Here is a 20554-nt window from a genome sequence, read left to right as displayed (position 1 = left end):
AATCAATCTTAGAAATGCTCAAACAACCAAGATACCAATAATGACCTTGCTATTCAAAAATGATTCTCAAAGGGTTAACTAAATTTCTACATAATCCACAAAAATAACCCATATTTCTTATATTAATCCCCAACACTCTAAACCTATATGATGTGTTAACCTCTTAACTTAACACATAACTCAAATGTTTTAACTATCACTAGGCAAGGGATTATCCAGGCCACATTAATGGTAGCAATGCCAATGGTTATCCAATGATATCAACTATTTTGAAGTATCAAAGAACGGTGGAGCTAAAGATTTCTTTAAAGCTCATCTATTTTTTAATATTGTATTTCTTCAAAAGGCAAACTAAAGTATTTTTTATTCAAGCTACAACTAAGTAACCAATTTAGGATTTCTCTTTTAAAAAATCAACTTAAGTTTTTTTTTTAGCAAATCTCTATACCTTTCACTGCTTGGGTTGATCTATCAGCTTACAGAAGGTGAGAGATACTAAATCAGGTAAAATCGATTGTATTTATACCCATTGAATTCAATCGATAGTTTTATCGATCGATAACATGAGTTAGTCTACCGATAAAATTATCAATCAATGTGTAAAAACAAATACAAGATTTAAAAAAACAATGATTTGTCATCGTATAATACATTCGCATATTATTCACGTTCAAAATTTTTATGAATAACGTATCATGCAACCTAATTCCACATAGCTAGTCTCACCATCTATGTACAACACATGCAGGGGATGACACAACAATTCTAACTCCTTCAAAAAGGATGCTTCAATTGGGGTCCTTACAAACTATTTAGATTAACGTAGCTCACATTTACCCTAAAAGAGAATGAAAGAGACCATGCACACATCATGCAAGACGATGAGTGTAAGTTTGTAGCTAGTTTCTACTTGCCCCATACTGGACACCCTATTCGAAGCACATGCTACCACTGTGGCAAGCGATTGCCATAGGCAATGGGTGGGATGGGGCTCTACTTTTGGTGCTTCATGGTGTGTGTCTTAGAGTGCACGTGGTGAGTGAGCATGTGACTCTGACTTGCCCAAAAAATGAAGGAGGAGGGGAGGAAGGAGGCATATAGTGACGAGGGAGGGGGGCCAAGCGTATCCTCTACCAATGAATGCCTTGGGAATTCGGATTCTAAGCTTGTTTATTGCTCACCAGTTTTGGTAAGATAGTTTAAACATGCACGTACTAAATTTAAGGAGCGGAGGTTTGGTCAGCTTTACTTGTGTTATTGGCCACACAATTTCGTCCAATTGATTGAGCCCACAGCAGCGTGTGCATCCGCGGGAATCCGGCTATGGCAGAATGCAGCTCTCATCTCTCCCAATGCTGATGAGCAGAAGACGCTTGCTGCATGCTTATACCTAATTAAACACTGCCAGCCATGTCGCAGAGATCAAGAGGCCAAGCTGGCAATGTCAGCAGAGTCTATGGAAGCGCAGGAAGCTCCCCTCGAATGGCCCAGAATAGCCCCCTCATGGGCGGCACTGCTGGCCGCGAATTGACCCTTCCATTGGACGTCCGCTCCTCCACCACAGCAAGCAGCAAGCCCAAATCCTCCTCGGGCGGTAACCCTAAAGGCCATGGTACACGCCGCGGCAGAGCTTCCTCTACCAAATCAGGCGGCGGTAGCGGCACCGCCTACTCCTCCTCTGAGAGCATTATCTCGCAGAGTGATTATGAGAAATATGACACCTTCTATGAGAAGCGCCGAAGTGCTATAGGGGTCATCACCGGCATCTTCACATGCTGGCCCAAGAATAAAGAGGGCCAGTCTGGAAGCTTTCAGGGAAAATCAAGGCAGCTGGCTACGTCAGGGTCTCGACTCAATGGTCTCACTGCAGCTGCGCTTTTAGAGCAGGCAAAAGCTCAGCAAGAGGCGCTTCTCGAAACACAGGATGCTAGTGATATGTGGGAATGGCACATGGAACAGCAGCAAGCTCTAGCCAGCCAAGAGCACGAGATGCTTGAGCGGACCAGTAGCGTTGGTGGGGGCGACCAGCTTGCCTTGCCAGCAATTGTTGGTGGCAGTGCCCGCACCGATGACGATGATGACCATTCCGCATCTGCTTTGCAAGATTCTCCTGCTTGGGGCTGGCGACGACAAGAAGAGATTGCGGCCGATCGTGTCCTCCAAATGTTTGAGGCTGCTCTGCTTCGTTGTCGGTGGGAGATCAATACATTCTGCAGGGTATACATGCAACAGATTGTGAGAGTAGGTTACTCACTCATAAACACACTAATGGAGATGGAACCCAATACAGTGTTTCTGAAGAGGGTGCATGCAAGCTATGCGTTGGAGGCGAGGATAAATGCGGCTTTGTTCAGATGTTTTGAGAATGATAGCTTTGATGAAAGTGGTTTGACGCATATTTTCGATCCAGGGGCAAGGGCCACCTCAAGGCTGCAAGAATTTGTGAGGATGAGGGGTGTGGATCCAGCTGAGGCATTACGGATGCATGCTCCCACCTATGAGCCAGCATTTCACACATTTGCGGCAGCCAAGAGCGAGGAGGTGCTAGCCCTTTTACCAGCCGCCGCATTGGCATTTCGATCAGCCGCGCAAAGGGATCGATTTATGGACGCCTTCCTTCGGGCAGCAAAGTGGGCATGGCTCCTTCACCGGCTAGCAACTTCAACAACACCTGCGGCTACTATTCTCCGTGTAGCGAGGGGGCACCTGGTTGACCCCGTATATGTGGAGGCTGTAGCCGTGCCCCCCATTGGCAGCTGTGCAGTGTGTCCCGTTACAGCCCTGCCCACTGTTGAGTTTATGATCATGCCTGGCTTCATTGCCCATCGCAAGGTGTTCCGGTCGCGGGTCTATCAGCATTATATGTGTAAAAGGCAGTAGGTACCATGCCACCTTCAGCGCCCTCCTCTCAATTCTGGAGGCTTAATTTGAATCCTTCATTGAGAAGCTTGTATGTAGTGCCCATTTGATTGTCAGAGGTTTGTTTGTATGTGAAAAGGTAGATAACTTAGAGATTGTGAATCAACCAGATTTCAACACTTCTCAACATAAAGCTCTGTAATCTCGCTGCCGTGATTGATTTTATTTTTTCGGTTTTGAGGTTCTAATAGCATACTTTATGTGTGGTATTGGGTTGGAGAGCTTTCATCAATGTACCAGGCTGAATTTTGGCATAAATGTATGATGTATTTTGAGCAGATGGATTATAGAAAACTCAGCTGTGGTCTTGTGATTCCTTTTGCCGTAATTGTGTGTTATGTGTGAGAGTGATTTTAGTCTTTTGCAGTAATAATGTGCTATGTTTTGAGAGTCAGGACCGATCGCGGAGTGTATTTCAAGAAACAACAACAGAGCCATCATTTTGTTTTGGCTTCAAAACAAAAGTAGTTCCTCAAACGTAATGGAGATCACTTAATTCTTGCCTCACATATTATTTTTTATCCTCTCCGATCCATAGGAGGATAACACTAGTTTGCCTAGTCTGGTTGATTTGTATTAAGCTTAGCTAAGTCTACGTAGATATCCTTAATGTAATCTATTTTTTGAGAAAAATTACAGAAATTGTATTAAAGAAGTTTAATGTAAGCTTTTGGAGTCGATGGTAGCACCGATATCTTGTCTAATTGCGTCGTAATTCGTATCAAAGCCGAAATTAAGGTTGCCTTGAGAATAGTTATATGATCATTGGATCATATCCATGTCGCTACTATATTCAAAAGCACTGTTTCCTATTGCTTCAACAAAGATGCAATAGAAGGAAATGAATGAAAAGGGATTGATTAGTACTTCGCAAGTGTTTACATTGTCAGAAACTTAGGATTGATTAGCTACTTTGCAAGTGTATACATTGTTTGAAACTTACGATTCCATATTTTTGGTGTCTAGAGGGTAACAAGACTTAAATCTAAGCCACAAGTGCTACATTGAATTGATATATTTATCAAAACTAGTCTATCCATCTAGACTTAAAAAACCAAAAGTCGTATATCATGACAAAAGTATGTATGTAAATGGCCGACTACTATTTCCAAATTTCATCCAAGTTAATTGCAATTTCGGTGTTTTCATTGCATCTTTATAATGTTAACTCGACGCACATCAATAACAACTCTTCATAACGGTAACCCGGGGATGGATTATATTGTTAAAATCCAAGATAGTGACAAGTCAATTTCATCCCCAAGATCATGCTTGCAATGATTAAAGGCATAACATGATAGGAATAAATGATGAATTCATAGTACATAATCTACGATAATTAGAATCCCTTGCAACAAAACCAATGTAACCGTGATGTTATAAATTTTAAAATTCAACATGTGAAGCAACATTGATTTGTTAATTTTGATATGATTTCTATCCACCTGCAACATACAAATAAATATGCAATGGTTCACACAAAACATTACATTGCAGAAGGAATCTTTGAAACTATAATGATGGAGGATAAGAAGTGCTAGTTACATTTATCTTGGCTTATTGCATTTGGCTTAGATTGTGAGGTCCCCAACCCCGAGAAGATTATGGCCTTCCTTTATTCTCCTTCTCTCTTGACGATACCCTACTCTGTTTCCACAAAGTAAAGATACGAGCAACAGAAGAGAAGAAGTCCTCTATCCATCATGTTCGTGGTTATAAGGGTCATACACCACAAGTCAGGTCAATAAATCAAGGATTCTAATGAAAGTATTTACTGACATAAAGATGAAATCTCATTGACATATTTAGAATCCATAAACAACGTTTTTTTTTCCACGTTTAAGATGCACCGCCGCCATCCATAAACCATAAATATGATATGAGACTTAGTTTAAACTAACTAGTAATCTTGTGAAAAGTACCCGACTAATCGAATCCATAGCTTTCAAGCGCACATATATTTTGGACTTCTCGACTCTTGGTACAATGAGTCTTTGATTTCGCTTCTCTTAATAAGAGGGAGTGAAGAGTTTCTCGACTAATTGAGACCACCCATCCTTGACTGGCAACCTGAGCCAGCTCCCACTTTCCACCTCACACTCACACTTTTTAGCTTGTTTTATAATTTCTGTCTATTGTTTCACATATACAAACAATATTCTTCTCTTAATTCCAGGCACAGGTTCTTTCATCCAGCCCTTCAAACATCACCAAAACATTTCTTTCTCAAACATGATCGACTGAAGACAGTTCTATAATTCAACAAAAATGAATCTTTCAATTATTCTTAAGAGTTTTTCGCTACCCGAGGACTTCTCTGTCTAACCAACAGAGCTTTTGCAAAAGATTTACTTATTCTCTAATTGTGAAATGCGCATACTTTCCCAGTCGCTAACCGCAAGGGAACATCTCGCTAACCGCAAGGCATCTTCCTACCTGCAAGAGACAAAAAAAAGAGCTAATAACCTCAACTTATTCTTCGTTAATCATGGAATCACCTCGCGGTGGCGAGTTCCATTTGAAAAGAAGATATTCTTTCAGCAATTGGTTTTTGATTTCTCAAACATGATTAATTAACTTTTGATATCAAACAGAGACAGTTTATCAAACAGTAACCATAAATCAAGAAATTCTTTCTCTACTCTATGAAATTATATGCTTGTTCTTTGTGATATAATCACATTTCTTGGACAATATAAGAAAATTCATAAGCTTGACTTACCGGTCATCATGTATAACGATGCATAATTATAAATTCATTTTACTAAATTAGTAACACGTTCGACTACCTCACGTGGTTGAGGTTGGATGGCTTCAACTTCCTCCGTAATCGATACCTCTGCTTGAGCAACGTTGGGAGTAGTTGATGCCTTCCTTTGCACCTTTCTTGAAGGTAGAGCAGCATGAGCGTCCTTCGAGCTTCGAGTCACTTTCTTCGGAGCCATCGTATCGCGAAAGAGAAAGAAGAAAGTGAGAAAGAGAACTCAAGAATTTGAGAGGCAACACGATGATGGTAGAAAAAGAGTTGAAGATGGAGATGGCTTGAAGGTAAGAGCTTGAGGGAGAAAAAGTAACTTTGACGTCAAAGCAAGAGAGCTTCCACTTCTGAGAGTGTGTGTGTTCAAAGTGAAGAGAGAGGGGTCTTTATATAAGCTCTCAAGGCCAAAATCACAAGCTAAGAATACAGGGAAGCAAAGAGCGATAAGTGTTGGGGTATAGGCGCTTGTGCCTTGCCTGACCGCTCAGAGTCTGGGCGCCCATTGACTTGTATACTTTATACATAGCATAAGTGTATAGGGGGCTGCTCACTCTTTGAGTCTCCCCCATATCTGTGTGTCGTGTGTCTCCTTCTCTCTCTCACTCTCTGTCTGTGGTGCTCTCCGATCCCCTTCAATTGGTATCAGAGCGACAGGTGTGAGAGCGTAGATGGACGGCTTCGCGATGAACTCATCGGCTATGGTGGAGATGTCACAGATCTGAGCAAAGAAATAGAGAAGTCTTGTGGACAGCCATACAGAGGCTTGTAGGAGAGCTCTCAAGAGCTTCCTAGTGCTCACAGATCAGTCCATAGTTCCTCTACAGGTCAGCCCATTGTGTACAGCATTTTCCCTCTTCTCGACAAGCTTTGCAACGGCTACATCGGCGACAGATTGGAGCTTGGAGCTTCCATAGACATGGAAGCATTGTGAGATTGATTCATTCAGATCACGCATCGAGGTGGGAAGTGAGTTTGAGTCTTTCTATGAGCTCAAAGAAGCATAGAAGAAAGTCGTTCAGTTTTTGGCAGTTTGACAGCAGTCTACTGTTTTGCTCATAACTTGAGCTACAAAGCTCCGATTCCAAAACTTTTTGGTTCAAAACGGAGCTGGCTTGAAGCTCTACGACTTTGTAGAAGGAATTGTTTTCTGATTCGGAGTGCAGGTGGATTTGAAATTAAAAATACAGAGACTATTTTTCAGGACAGTTTTGGGCTCTGTTGTTTTCTTTACTGCAGACAGCTTATCCGTGCACACTACAGGTAGCAGGCACATATGAGGTGTTACAAGATCGGGTTTGACTCACAGGTATAGGTTGAGACTAGTACTCCCACAGTTGTTGCCAGTTGCAGTTGAGTGGTTCTTCTGCAGTGTTGTGGCTTGCATACATGGTCTTTGAGCGGGTAATGCTCTATGTATGCTTATGTGGTGAGCAGTAGATCTTGTGAGCAAGTGCAGAGGTTGGTTGTGGATGACATGTATGGTCACCTGTGGTACTCTTTGTGAGCATCTGTTGGACACAGGTTTGCAGACCTTATGCATGTATGTTGAGTGTAGTTTGATGCGCATTGATTGCTCACTGTATTGAGCTTGCAGGACAATGGTTATTTTGTGTTGATAGCCATTGTGCGTCGAAACTCTGGCGAAATTTTCCCAGGAGTTTTATGCGCATCATTTATGCGATCTAGATAGAGATTGCGGGTTGCACTTAGCATTTGCGTGCGGTGTTCTCTGCAGGTGGGAGATTTGTGCGTGTGTATGCATCGATACCGCACAGTGTGGGCTTGGTGATTAGCTCACAATTTGACAGGCGTACAATTATCTTGGCACACTCACAGGAGTGAATATTGTGATGTATGCTTGTGTTGCTATGAGCTAGGTAGCCGGATTCGAGTCATATTGACTTGTGATTTTGTGTAAGGTTTTGCACGATTATTGGTGTAATTTTGCATCAGGTTTTGAGCCATATTTGTAAACTTTTGTTGATGTGATTCGAGCCAATTTAGGGCTGATTTGGTTGACATTTTCTACTTATTGTTGGTTGCTGTTTTGCGAGCATTATGATCGATTTTTCATTTGACTTCCAGCGTTATGGTCTGACATAGTTTGATGGTGCAGATTTTGTTTCTTGGAAGGAGCATATGCTTGTTGCATTGGCGGATTTGGGGCAAGATAAACCCTTGCATGATTTATCGGCGAAGCCTAAGTCTATGCGTGATGATGATTGGTAGGATCTTGATGAGTTAGCCATGTCTACGATTCGTTCGCATCTGGTTGAGTCTGTTTACTGGCAGGCTTCGAGGGAGACTACAACTCATGCTTTATGGCAGAGTTTACATGCTATGTACGCGACATCCATGTCTACAGGGGAGTCAGTCCCACTTCTATGTCCATGGAAGAGATTGGTCCCACACGCAAGTCTCGACGGCATAGAGACTTGACATGTTGGCATTGTGGACATAGAGGACACATTAGGCGTCGATGTTTCAGGCGTTTGAGACAACGGAGGCGACAAATGCGTGATGCAGATTTGGGCATGACAGATGCTAGTGAGATCAATACGATGGTTACTGAGTATGCTTGTGACGACGATGTCACATTTACATTTAGCTTATCTTCGGACGATCTTATGTCTATGGATTGCATATCGGATTGCACATTGTCTTCACATTGGTTACTAGATTCAGATGCTACTTTCCATGTCACGTCGCATCGTGATTGGTTTAGCACGTTTTCTAGTGGGAGACTTGGTTGTGTGCACATGGCTAATGATGTTGTGTATGACATTGAGAGTGCAGGAGACATATGTTTGTCCTTGCCCAGTGGTATGAGATTTACCCTGCGTCATGTGCGTTATGTGCCAGATTTGAGACGGGATTTGATCTCAGTCAGACAGTTACGAGATAGTGGATGTTGGGTATCGTTGCTTGAGCGATCTTTTGCGTTGCATTTGGGTTCGCTAGTGATTGCGAGAGGTACTAGAGTTGGCACATGGTACCCATTGCACGTAGTACTAGTGCGAGATGGTCGAGTCTCAATCTTGTTACAGCCATGCAGAGAGCGAGAGACCCGGACAGTCTCTTTTGCTCATGGGTTGTAGGGTGCTTTGCATGGAGTGCAGAGTAGTGAGCTCGTTGTGCACACAGTTGGGGCATGACTTGAGCAGTCACACAGAGAGGTGATAGAGTCAGACATGCATGCTTTGCTAGTGACTGAGCAAAGCAGAGAGTCAGTTGTGCGAGATACTTCTATGCAGGATAGACACGTAGAGCGGTCTTGCTCTAGTGAATCACGACAGGAGGATGTTGTGCAAGAGTCTATGCATAAGGAGTTAGAGCATGAGAGCTCTAGTAAGTCACAGCAGATTGAGTGGTCATGTTTGCAGTGGATGATTGCAGAGGAGGCTGAGATGTCAGCGATTATGCAGTCATTCCTTTCTATGCTCGACAGTGAGCATGGGGATATAGTTGTGCAGGATATGTCTTCTAGCAGACACCTAGAGCAGCTGGTTTGCTCTGAGGTTGCACGACAGGTTGATGCGTCTTTTGCGAACAGTCAGGATGCATGTGGCTGACACGCCTTGTCAGTCAGAGATGCCTATTGCCAGGGATATATATATTGATGCATGCTCCGTAGAGCTAGCAGGGCCCCCTAGCATTGCATCGGCATTCGGTGGTCTCATGTATGAGATGCTGATCTTGAGACTGGATATCGCAGCTGCAGTGGGAGCAGTCGTTTGTTGACTGATGATGGCATAGTGCACGAGGGAGATATGCAGGTATTGCGTACATACTTGCAGTACGTGTGCGGTACGTCTGGTGGTGTATGGACTTACACGGGAGAAGGACAGCCGGATGCACACGATCACAACCAGCCAGTGGGCATCGGTTGAGAGCGGTTTTCTCTCGCCTTTTGTAGTCTTTAGACTAGGTTCCCTTGCTTAAAGGCACAGTCGCCTTTAAGTGGGAGGTGGTTGGGGTATAGGCGCATGTGCCTTGCCTGGCCGCCCAGAGTCTGGGCGGCCACTGACTTGTATATCTTATACATAGCATAAGTGTATAGGGGGTTGCTCACTCATTGAGTCTCCCCACCCATATCTGTGTGTCGTGTGTCTCCTTCTCTCTCTCTCTCTCCGTCTGTGGTGCTCTCCGATCCCCTTCAATAAGTTCACGCACGTTCGCGATCGTAAAAATATTTTTTATTTTTTATTTTTTTATTCTTTGCGGATACGGATTCCGGTGCGCGATTTCGAGTCTCTAAGAAGAAGCTTGGCTTCCAAGAAAAGAGCTCTAAAATAAACTCCTCCTCTCTCTTTTAAAAAAAACTCTTTCTTTCCTAAAAGGTCAACTTCTATCTTTAGATATACTTTTGAGGCTTAAGTTTCCCATCAACCTATTGTTTTCAAGTGAATAAGCGTCATAATTAGTAGTTCTAGAGTCCAATTTTCAATTCGATCGTTCCATTAAAATGCTCTTTGATTTAATAAAATGCAAACCTTTTTTATTTGCAAAGTAAATGAAATACTTTTAATAAAAAAAAGTTGGGTACATCATATAGATGGATGCACCGCTATGGTGGGATGGAAAGAAGGGGTGGCAAAACTCCTTGAGAAACATAACCCTATGTTGACTATTATGCATAGTGTTACTTCTAGACACTTATGACCCATCACTGAGTCTACTTTATGTTATATCTTTGACTCCTTGGTGAGCAATATACGGTAGCTTCCATAGAATGGAAGAGTTGAAAGAGCTCTAACAAGAGTTCGATTACGATATTGTCAAAATGCAATAGATCTTTGAAGTACGATGGTTAAGTAGGCACACATGTTCATTGAAATGATGTATATGCAATGCATGGCTTCCTTTTCTTTCTTCCTTACCGAAGGGGAGTTGATTTTTACAGTGTATTGAGCACCCATAAATATATTTATATAATTCATTTTTTAGCTAATGTACTTGAATGATTGCAAATTTGGGTGGATGGTTTCAAACTAATTATGCAGATATAAAAACCATATATGGTTCAGCTCAAAGTAGAATCTTGTGTATCTAAATTTTGCTCTTCCAAAAAGTCCCTACTCCAAATTTGGTTCACAATTCGATTTAGGAAGTAAGCAACTTATTGTGGGCCTATTTGAATATAAAAATGTGAACTCCCTACTCCAAAACACACAATTTCTACTTAGAAAATAGAAGCCAGCTTATTTCAATATAGGGATGTCTCCCTACTCGGGACATTTCTCTATTCCAAAGCTCACAATTCTTACCTAGAAAATGTAATGTACTTATTGAAGGCTTATTTGGATATAGCAAGTCCTTTCTACAACAAAGCTCTTGATTAAGTTTATTTTTTTGTGAGCTTATTTGGATATAGGCCAAAGCTCACAATTTTTACTTAAAGTATAAAATCTATATATTCAGGTCTTATTTAGATTTGGAGATATCACTATTGTTAGATTTACACCACTATGCTGCGTCACATAGGTCTATGGCATACTTGTACGGCTAGTATGTCTCCGTGTTGGCCACCCACTGCATTGTCCAACCGCCAACTTCTAGGCCGGCTGCCCACCTTGTATGGGCACCCTATTTCATTGCTGGCTCGTGGGGCTTTCATTGGCACTGCCCTAGATGGGGCCAGGGAGGTACCCATAGATATCATCTAATTGTATAGACAGGGTCTTTTGCTCTGGTAGTCAATGGGGGGTTGATCGCCCCCTATTCACCACACATAGTGTTTTGTCTTGTCTACTCTCTCTCTCTCTCTCTCTCTCTCTCTCTCTCTCTCTCTCTCTCTCTCTCTCTCTCTCTCTTCCGCACATGCCCACTCTCACATGGTATTAGAGCTTGCTCTTCATGATCAAGGACCAGCGCATCACCATCATCATGAGGTTCCTCTTCCCAAGATGATTTCAGCCAGCATTTTAGTCATAGACAGGCAAGCGAAGGAGTTTCTGGTGCTTCTATCGCGGAGGACTCCACCTCCACCTACGTTTTGGCCTCTACACCTGGCGATCACTCTCCTGGTAGCCAGCGCCAGCCTTTTCAGACGGTTCCATCGCAAAACCCCTCCTCTGCTCCATCAGCATTTTTTAGGTAGGGACTGCGTTTGTTAGCAGCCATACACCTGTGTTTTTGGTCCTCAGCAACCTGTGTTTTTAAGCCAGGATAGGGGAGGCGCTGGGCCTTGTCCACTCCAGGTCTTACCTTTGCTCCACCGGCTTGGCATCCGATGCCTTGCCGGGGCACATCCTCTCCATTGTACATTGTTTACAACCAGGTTCACATGTTGTTTTCTCTATTTATCGCCCATCAGGGGTAGTGACTTTGATTCACCACCATCTTCAGACCTCTATACCGCTCTGAACCCTGTCGAGAGCATATGTACACACTGAAAATCACTAGACAACAGCGTTTTCATCACCTTGCAGTTGTGTTTTTGGGTGGACAACAGCCACATGGCTTGTGTTTTCACAGAGGATGAAGTTACCTCCTGTCAAGACACCATCCGGTGGTGGTCCATGCGGTCTCTCAGTGACTGTTGCAGTACATGGTATCTTCGACACCGGCTTTGTCAAGATAAGGGTCAAAGAACTCGTCAAATAGCATGTTCTAATGATGCTCCAAGGGATGTGCTAATGGTTTGACTGGACCAAGGATTCAGACTAATCCACAGGTTTGAGGTTTTATGTTTTAAAGGTTGTCTCGTTTTATGTATGATGTCAATTGTAGGGGATATTCCAGATATTTGCACAAGTTAATTCTTGCTTCAAGAATTATTCTTGTCCAATCAAGGTAGCCGTGAATGATGCACCGCAGGTTGCTACCAATTGGTACTGTTATTCAATTGCATTCAGGAAAGTACATGCAGTGCCTGCAATGGGTATGGTACAGATGTTGGCATGGCCGACTAATTCTTTTTATTTTTATTTTTATTTTCTTCGTTTACGCTTTCTTTGTGCCCTTAAGGTAAATATTTATATGCCTTGGGTACGGCATTTTGCTCGACAAAGCCACGGAGTGGTGGGAATTACTTTCGATATACCACCAACAAGGCTCCACCAAGGCCAAGTTACCTAGCGAGTAAGGGCAAGACCGAGCATGGTCGCTGACTTGGGGGAAGCAAGGACTCCGGAAGGAGGACTCCATATCTACATATATGTCAAGGGCAATATTTATGTATATCCAACGACAACGTAATCAAGCCAAAGCAGGTACACAGTACACATTTTGCAAGTTTTTCTGCTTTTCAGTACATGGAGCCAATTCAACAAGGTCGATTATCAGTAAATGCTCAACAACGTCGACTTTATTTTGCTCTGTAAATTGGCAAGCATATCTCTACGCTATGAGCATAGAAGTATTTATGTGAAGCACGGCTTTTATAATTGCTGAATTTCGTATTGAGACTTCACGCGTTTGGCATCTGCTATGAGCATACAAAATTGTGAAGAAATAGGCAATGTGTTTGCAGGGTAATTCATATTACAGGTTATTTCATTATGTACCAGACAGGTGTCTAGGATATACGATGGCGTCTGTGTAGATATGGCTATAAGACGTTTTGGACCGAGTTTTTCCTTCCACATTTCATGACAACTGGTTACAGCAACGACAAGGTTAGCCAAGTTTCAGTTTTTTTTCCTGTTTACGCTTCACTTGGCAATTATTGTCATTGTGCAAAGCAAAGTGCTCTGACAATTTTATATAAAACAAGGATTCAAGGAACTGGCAAAATAGGGAATCACAGCTCACCTAATCCCTACCAGTTTAAACTGTGCAAGACACTTACGGTTTTGGCTCTCATGTTTTGGACCATCACTCTCGCCAAGGGCTCAAAAAACGGTATGCAAGGCATCCTAACCAGGTGGCATGAATTCCACCGCTTCAGAGATTATGCTTCCGCTATCACACTTGCAACTCTGTCATGGACAGACTAAAAAAGGGATTGTTCACAACACCACTAAACAAAACCTAAATCAAGGACTTATTGTACGGGCAAAGTGCCAATGCTAAGTCGTCCTAAAGTCACGACCACATACATGGTAAGTGGGGCAAGTTGTGCCTTGTTTTTTCTCTTTCCTCTCTCAATGACAGCACTACACAGGCAGACTATTGCATGCTTATAGGATAAGCTGCCATTCAGGCATAAGATGTCTAAGAGGACACATTTTGGGCGCACACACACTAGAAATTTAAGGAAAGTTCCTTAGCCCAGCATGCTCTTCTGTTCGTTCTTCATCTCTTTCTCTAAGGAACAAAAATGAAAATTTTCTACGAAGTTTTGTTACATGTTTCACTATTGCGTTCTCTTGAGCCAAAATGCTCTCCAACTCTCAACTAGAAATTGGGCAAGGTTCCATCCACATTAGTCTTCATCCGTTCGATGATTGAACACTAATTGCCATGATGGCTAGGAACCACGCACGCTGGCTAAGAGCCATTGTTAAACCTAGGATAAGATCCACTTGTTGGTATTCCTTGGACGAAAGGAAAGACTTCCCCAATCTACCATGCGGTAGCAGAAGAACACACTTTTCAAGTTGATTCCACTCAATCTATACACGGTTCACTATGCTAGCTACCGTTATCTGCTACTTGAGCAGTTTCTATAAGAGTCTTGTCAAGGGGTTCGACTACGTAGATTCTAATCCAAGGGCTTGGATTGCAAAGGCAACACCCAGGGTTCCCAGTGCAATGCTGTTTGGTTTTTCAAGTAGGGATGTGCTCCTCTCCATTTGAATAAAGGTAAGTGTACATTATGTTCAAATCTCCACGTACGCATCTATTGATTTGGTGTCATCCATTTTCAGTATGCTTTTGCTTGGTTTTTCAAGACATCTAAGTACGCTTGCATGTTACAGAGCCATGCCAAGGGCATGTTGGCACAAAGTATTTTGGGCCAAGTGTCCAATCCATCTTTCTGTCTTATGTTGTTACGAGCCTACGTGTAGGGTTCAATTTGGCACATGTTATCACATGGGATACAACATGGTCTCGCAACTCAAGGAGTTCGGTTTAGCCAATGTGGAGCTAGGCTAATGAGGGTCCCTCTCACTCCAGTTGTAGAGTGTTTGCAGTTACCTCCACACACAAGTACATATTGTACTTGAAGGATGTTCTTTTTTTTTACACATCCTTAAATGAAACATATTCCACATGTGGAGAATATGAGTCTCTGGACTGACATTGGCGCCATTATTTCAATTATGTGTCACGACAAAGTCCCTAGGTGCTGGCCACATCTGTTTTCTAGACCATTTTTAGCACGACGTATCAGGAGCGATTTCGTGGTGGCCAAAAATTGTCAGATACTTAGAATGACTTGTTAAGGTACAAGTACTGCTACACAACATTACAGATGGTTGTTTATACATATAGCAAGGCTATAAGTTGTTAATGAAAAAGTTTCATTGTCTGTACCTAGAAGTGATCAATGTTTCACCTTCTATTGTGATTCAGACGTTTCAGCAAGGCTTGCAAAAGATTGCATGTTGGGAGAAGAGGGGGAGATCGACCCCTTAAGATGTTCAACACAAGCTTCCAAGCAATCACCATCAACCTGTCCACCTCTTCTTTCAATTTCCAAGCACACACACACTCCTAGACTATGACACACACCCACACAGTAAACATAGCAATCACCATCAACCTGTCCACCTCTTCTTTCAATTTCCAAGCACACACACACTCCTAGACTATGACACACACCCACACAATAAACATAGAATTGACATAGACATGCTTGTAAGAGAGTGTAAGAGATGTGTAAGAGATGGAGACTAGATTAGAGAGTACACAGCAAATAACCATAGCTTAAGAGAGTAGAGAAGAGAATCTGCAAGAGAAAGGCCTAAATCTAGCCCCAAACTCCACGGCACCTCTCTTGTGGAGTTGGTATTTAATATATTATTTTGAGTTTAAGGTGCCAAAAATTGAGGCCCCTCTTTTTACAACCACTTTACTTTTGCAAATGAGTGAAGCTCATTAGTTCTTGCATGACCCATAAGGGGAGTTCCCACTACAACTATTTACAGTGCCATAGTGGCTTATTGAAATGATGTTCTAAGATACTGTGCAAATATAAAATGGCCAAGAGTAATTGTCGTCGCCTCTTCATCAACTCCCCGCATTCCACTCTACAAAATCATCATCAACTCAATTAGTAAAATAAATAGACAGCACATAATTAACCATTACGCCAGCTATCCCAATTGCATCTAACCACTACAACAGGAGGGTGCCCAGTCTCGTAACATCCCTCCCACCAAGGATAGCAACTGTCCTCAGTTGCTCAATAGAGAAATCAACTGGACCGTGAGTGATGGAAAGTGTGGAGAAGGTCAGGAAAGTTGCAAAAAAACTTTTCAGGCATCCATTTGGCATCCTCTCTAGGGTGGCCCTTGAAAGTCAAAAGGTAACGGTTATAAACCATCCCAGTGCGTGTAGTGGTGGTCTCATGGTCAACTATTTTTTCAGGGATGAGTTGCTCTTCTTGGTCTATAAGTGAAGGTGGGTCTTCATAAATGTAGTGTGTAGGTAGGGGTCCTCGGAATGGGCGTAAGAGACTAATGTGAAAGGCATTGTGAATGTGCCAATGTGCAGGTAGTTCTAAACGGAAAGAAACATCATTAATGACAACTGAAATTTTAAAGGGTCCATAAAAACAAGGAGCAAGCTTAACGAAGACATTAGTATCAACACTTTTGATCCTTTGTTTTTTGATGCGAAGTAAAACATGATCACCTTCTTTGAATTGGTGTGCCTTGCGGTGCTTGTTAGCATGCTTGGTGTAAAGTTCTTGTGAGTGTTTAATGGCAGAATACACACTTGCATAAATATCATGAAAGTCAGTAGTGAAATCATCAGCGGCAGGCACAACATTAGAAAGACGTGAAGCATGAGTAGGAAGTGAGTGACCATAGACAATTTCAAATGGAGACTTACCCGTGGCAGTGTGAGTGGTATTGTTGTAGGAAAATTGCAAAATATGAAGGTAATCATACCATTTCTTAGGTTGAGAAGAAACATAAGCCTTTAACAAGTCAATAATAGTGCGATTGGTGACTTCGGTTTGACCATTGGATTTAGGATGGAATGCAGAAGTGAAGTCAAGTGTAGTGCCAAGATTTTGAAACACAATAGTCCAAAAAGCACTACAAAATTTTGAATCTCAATAAAAAATAATCACTTTAGGCAAACCATGATGTGGAAAAACAGTCTTAAGAAACAAAAGTGCAGCTTGATGTGCTGTGAGTGTTTTCTTACACGGAACAAAGTACGCTTGTTTAGAGAAACAATCAATAATAGTCCATATCATGTCATGTTTGTGCGTTGTGAGTGGGAAACCAGTAACAAAATCCATTGAAATATGTCCCCAAGGTCTTTCAGGAATGAGGAGAGGGTGTAAAAGTCCCAATTTCTTACCTGTAGCTGCTTTGATTTTTTGACAAATCAAACAAGTGGACACATATTGTTTAACATCCATTCTCATAGTACGCCAATAGAAATCACGACACAAATTTTGAAAAGTTACAGCAAATCCTCTATGTCCAGCGTAAGGAGGTTTGTGCAATTCTTCAATAATTAATGTACGGAAAGGTTTAGTCATACACAATTTTTGTTTGAAATAAAAGAAGTTTTCTTGAATAGTGTATTCGAGAAATGTGTGTACAGAATTATTAAGCATGTGCAACCATGTCGTTTTGAAGTCATCATCATGTGCATAAGTGTCAGGCATATTGTCAAATGAAGTTCCCGTAATGGTTGATAGATGATTAAGTGAGGGTCTTCTACTCAAAGCATCAGCTACAACGTTTTCTTTACCAAGTTGGTATTGAATGTTGGGCTGAAAACTTTGAATAAAAGCGGCCCACTTAATATGTTTATCATCTATTAAGGGCTAAGAAAGTAAATATTTGATACTTTGTTGATCAGTTTTAATGATCAAGTTAGTACCCATTACATAGTGTTTCCAAATTTTCAATGCATGTACCACAGCAGTCAATTCTTTATCATAGGTACTGAACTTTGTTTCTGACGGTTTAAATTTACGACTTTCAAAAGAAATTGGATGGTTATCTTGCATAAGGACTGCACCGATACCTTTTTCACTAGCATTAGTGACTACCACAAAGAATGGTCTTTCAAAATCAGGCAATTGCAGTACAGGTGCATTAGTCAAAGCATTTTTAAGTGCATTAAATGAGCTTTCTTGCAAATCAGTCCATTCATAAGGCGTGTTTTTCTTCAACAAGAGAGTCAAATAATGTGATTTGTAAGAAAAATTACGAACAAATTTCCTGTAATAGCTACAAAGACCAATAAAAGAACGTAGCTCATGCAAATTTTTGGGTCTAGGCCATTCAATTTTCTTTGGATCGACATGTATTCCCTTACCCGATACAATGTGTCCCAAATATTCAATTTCAAATTGGAAAAATGAACTCTTTTCAGGATTCAAATACAAGTGATTTTGTGCAAGCAGATCAAATACACGTGTTAAATGTTGTTTATGATCTTCTTCTGATTTACTGAATACCAAAATGTCATCAAAAAATACAATCACAAAATCTTGATGGTCAATGAAAATTCGATTCATCATGCGTGTGAATGTAGCTGGTGCATTTGTCAAACCAAATGGCATGACAAGAAATTCATAGTGTCCAGTTTGTGTTCTGAAAGCAGTTTTGTAGACATCATGTTCAAACATTTTGACTTGGTGATACCCTGATTTAAGGTCAATTTTGCTAAAGATGTTTGCCCCTTTCAGTTTGTCTAGTAGATCATCCACTCTGGGAATAGGAAACCTATTCTTAATGGTGATCTTGTTTAAAGCCCTGTAGTCGATACACATACGAAAGGTTCCATTTTTCTTCTTGATAAGAAGTACTGGAGCTCCGTATGGTGAACTACTAGGTCGGATTAGGCCTCGGTCAAGTAAATCAATGCGGTAGGATTTACACGATAAGGTGCTTACAAGGACGTTCACTACCCGGTAGGATGTCAATTTTGTGGTCTTCTGGGCGTGATGGTGGAATTCCAGGTGGCAGATCATGCATGAAGCAATCTTTAAATTGTGAGAGAAATTCATCATGGGTGGAATTATGTGAAGTTTCTGGTGCAGCAGAAATTTGATTGACCAAGACTAGATATGTTTTCCCTAGTTTTCGAATTGCTCGTTTGGCTTGAGTGTGAGAGAGGAGTGGAAATTTTTGATGTGCCAATGTTGCTTGGATGGAGAAATTTTTATTATTATGAGTGAGAGACATTGTACGTGTTTTATAATTAATCAACGGGTCAAATTCATGACGAAATGGCATTCCCAAAATCATATCGAGACCATGCAATGGTGCTACCAAAAATGTACGTGCTTGTGTGAATTCACCAATGCAAACTTCAACAGTGACTTGGGTTTTACAATTAAAACGTTGATTATTAAAAACAGTTTTGACCTTGTGAGGTGATGAAATTTCAAAGAGTGATAGTTGCTGTGCCAATCGTGTGGAAATGAAATCATGGCTACTACCATCATCTAGCAGAATGGTGACATTTTCACCCTTAACAGTGCCTTGTACTTTAAACAAAGTGTGAGGAGATGAAGGAGTACCTGAGGATGGGTTGTCATCGTTATCATAATCAGGATCATATCCCTCACCGTAGTTAACTTCCACTTCGTTGTCGTCGGGTATAGCATCTTCGATGAGGTTAAGAGTAGCTTCGTTGGGGCGGTTGTTGTTGAAGGGTTTCTGATTTGAATTCCTGTTGACTGCATTTGAATGGCCATTGGATTGACCATTGCCCTTAGCATGACCATTTGGGCACTTATCTGCATAGTGACCATACTGAAAGCATTTAAAACATTGGTTGGAAGAATGTTGGTTGCCTCGTTGCTGAGTGTTGTGGTTGTTGTTGCTCGTATGAGGTTGAGCAGTTGTAGGAGGATTGTCAAATCTTCGTCTTTTGAAAAAAAGTACGGCTTTGGTGTTTTCTTCTGTCAAATTTAGGAGAGAAAGGAGGTCTCTTGTTGGGGGTAGTGTTAACAGGTTGATCAGTGTGAGGAATGTCCACCTTTCTTCTTTTCTGCGTTGAGAGCCAAATTAATGGCCTTTGACAGAGAATCTGGTTCGAACATATCTACCTCAGCACTAATTTGTAGTGCCAAGCGTGATATGTACTTTCGCTTCAATTTCCTACGACTAACATGTTCAATAGCTTGCAATTGAATTAGAAAATTCCAAAAACGGTCAGTGTAACCCTGCACATCTTCATTTCTACCCTGTCGAATTAAATCCCATTGACGTCGTGCTTTAGCTTTGTACTATGTGGGCAAAAATTGGGGTAAAAACACTTTTTTAAATGCATTCCAGGTGCGTGGTCTTCTTCCATGTTGTTTGGTGGCGTTCCACCACAATGCAGCGCTGCTAGTGAGATGATTTGATGCACACTTTACCATTTCACGCTCGGGAATGTCTTCATCATGAAAATAGTCATCGAACTGACTAACCCATGCTAGAACCGTGCTAACATCTTTAGTGCCATCAAAATCTTTGAAAGTGAAGGCTTTTCTGCTAATTTTGTTTTTCTTGGGTGCCAGTCCAGATTCAGTGCGTGCAGAATGCAATAATTTATCTTCAAGTTCTTACCTTCGCATGCGTTCATATGTGAGTGACTGCTGCAAATTTTGAAGTTGCTCTGCAATCGTGGGTGCATGAGGAAGGTGTGCCATGATTGCGTGCTTTTTTTAATTATTTATTTTTTTTTAATATATATTTTTTAAAATAAATACCTAAATGGTAATGTTGAAAAAGGCTATTTGGTAATATTCACAGATGCAATTATGCGAAATAAAATAAAATAAATAACAGAAATGTAATG

The 20554-nt window shown here is 41.5% G+C and overlaps 1 protein-coding gene across 1 annotated transcript; it reads left to right on the top strand.

The window, feature by feature from the left end:
- The first annotated feature begins 1164 nt into the window (after positions 1-1164).
- On the top strand, positions 1165-3197 carry LOC147436839 (uncharacterized). Its single transcript, XM_086486242.1, has one exon. The coding sequence runs from the start codon at positions 1411-1413 to the stop codon at positions 2878-2880; it is 1470 nt and encodes a 489-aa protein (XP_086342368.1). The 5' UTR covers positions 1165-1410; the 3' UTR covers positions 2881-3197.
- Positions 3198-20554: the final 17357 nt, after the last annotated feature.

This window comes from Adiantum capillus-veneris, chromosome 17 (assembly GCF_014529385.1).
Source record: "Adiantum capillus-veneris isolate H3 chromosome 17, ASM1452938v2, whole genome shotgun sequence".
NCBI classification, from domain to species: Eukaryota; Viridiplantae; Streptophyta; class Polypodiopsida; order Polypodiales; family Pteridaceae; genus Adiantum; species Adiantum capillus-veneris.
This window is presented reverse-complemented; position numbering and strand designations above follow the sequence as displayed.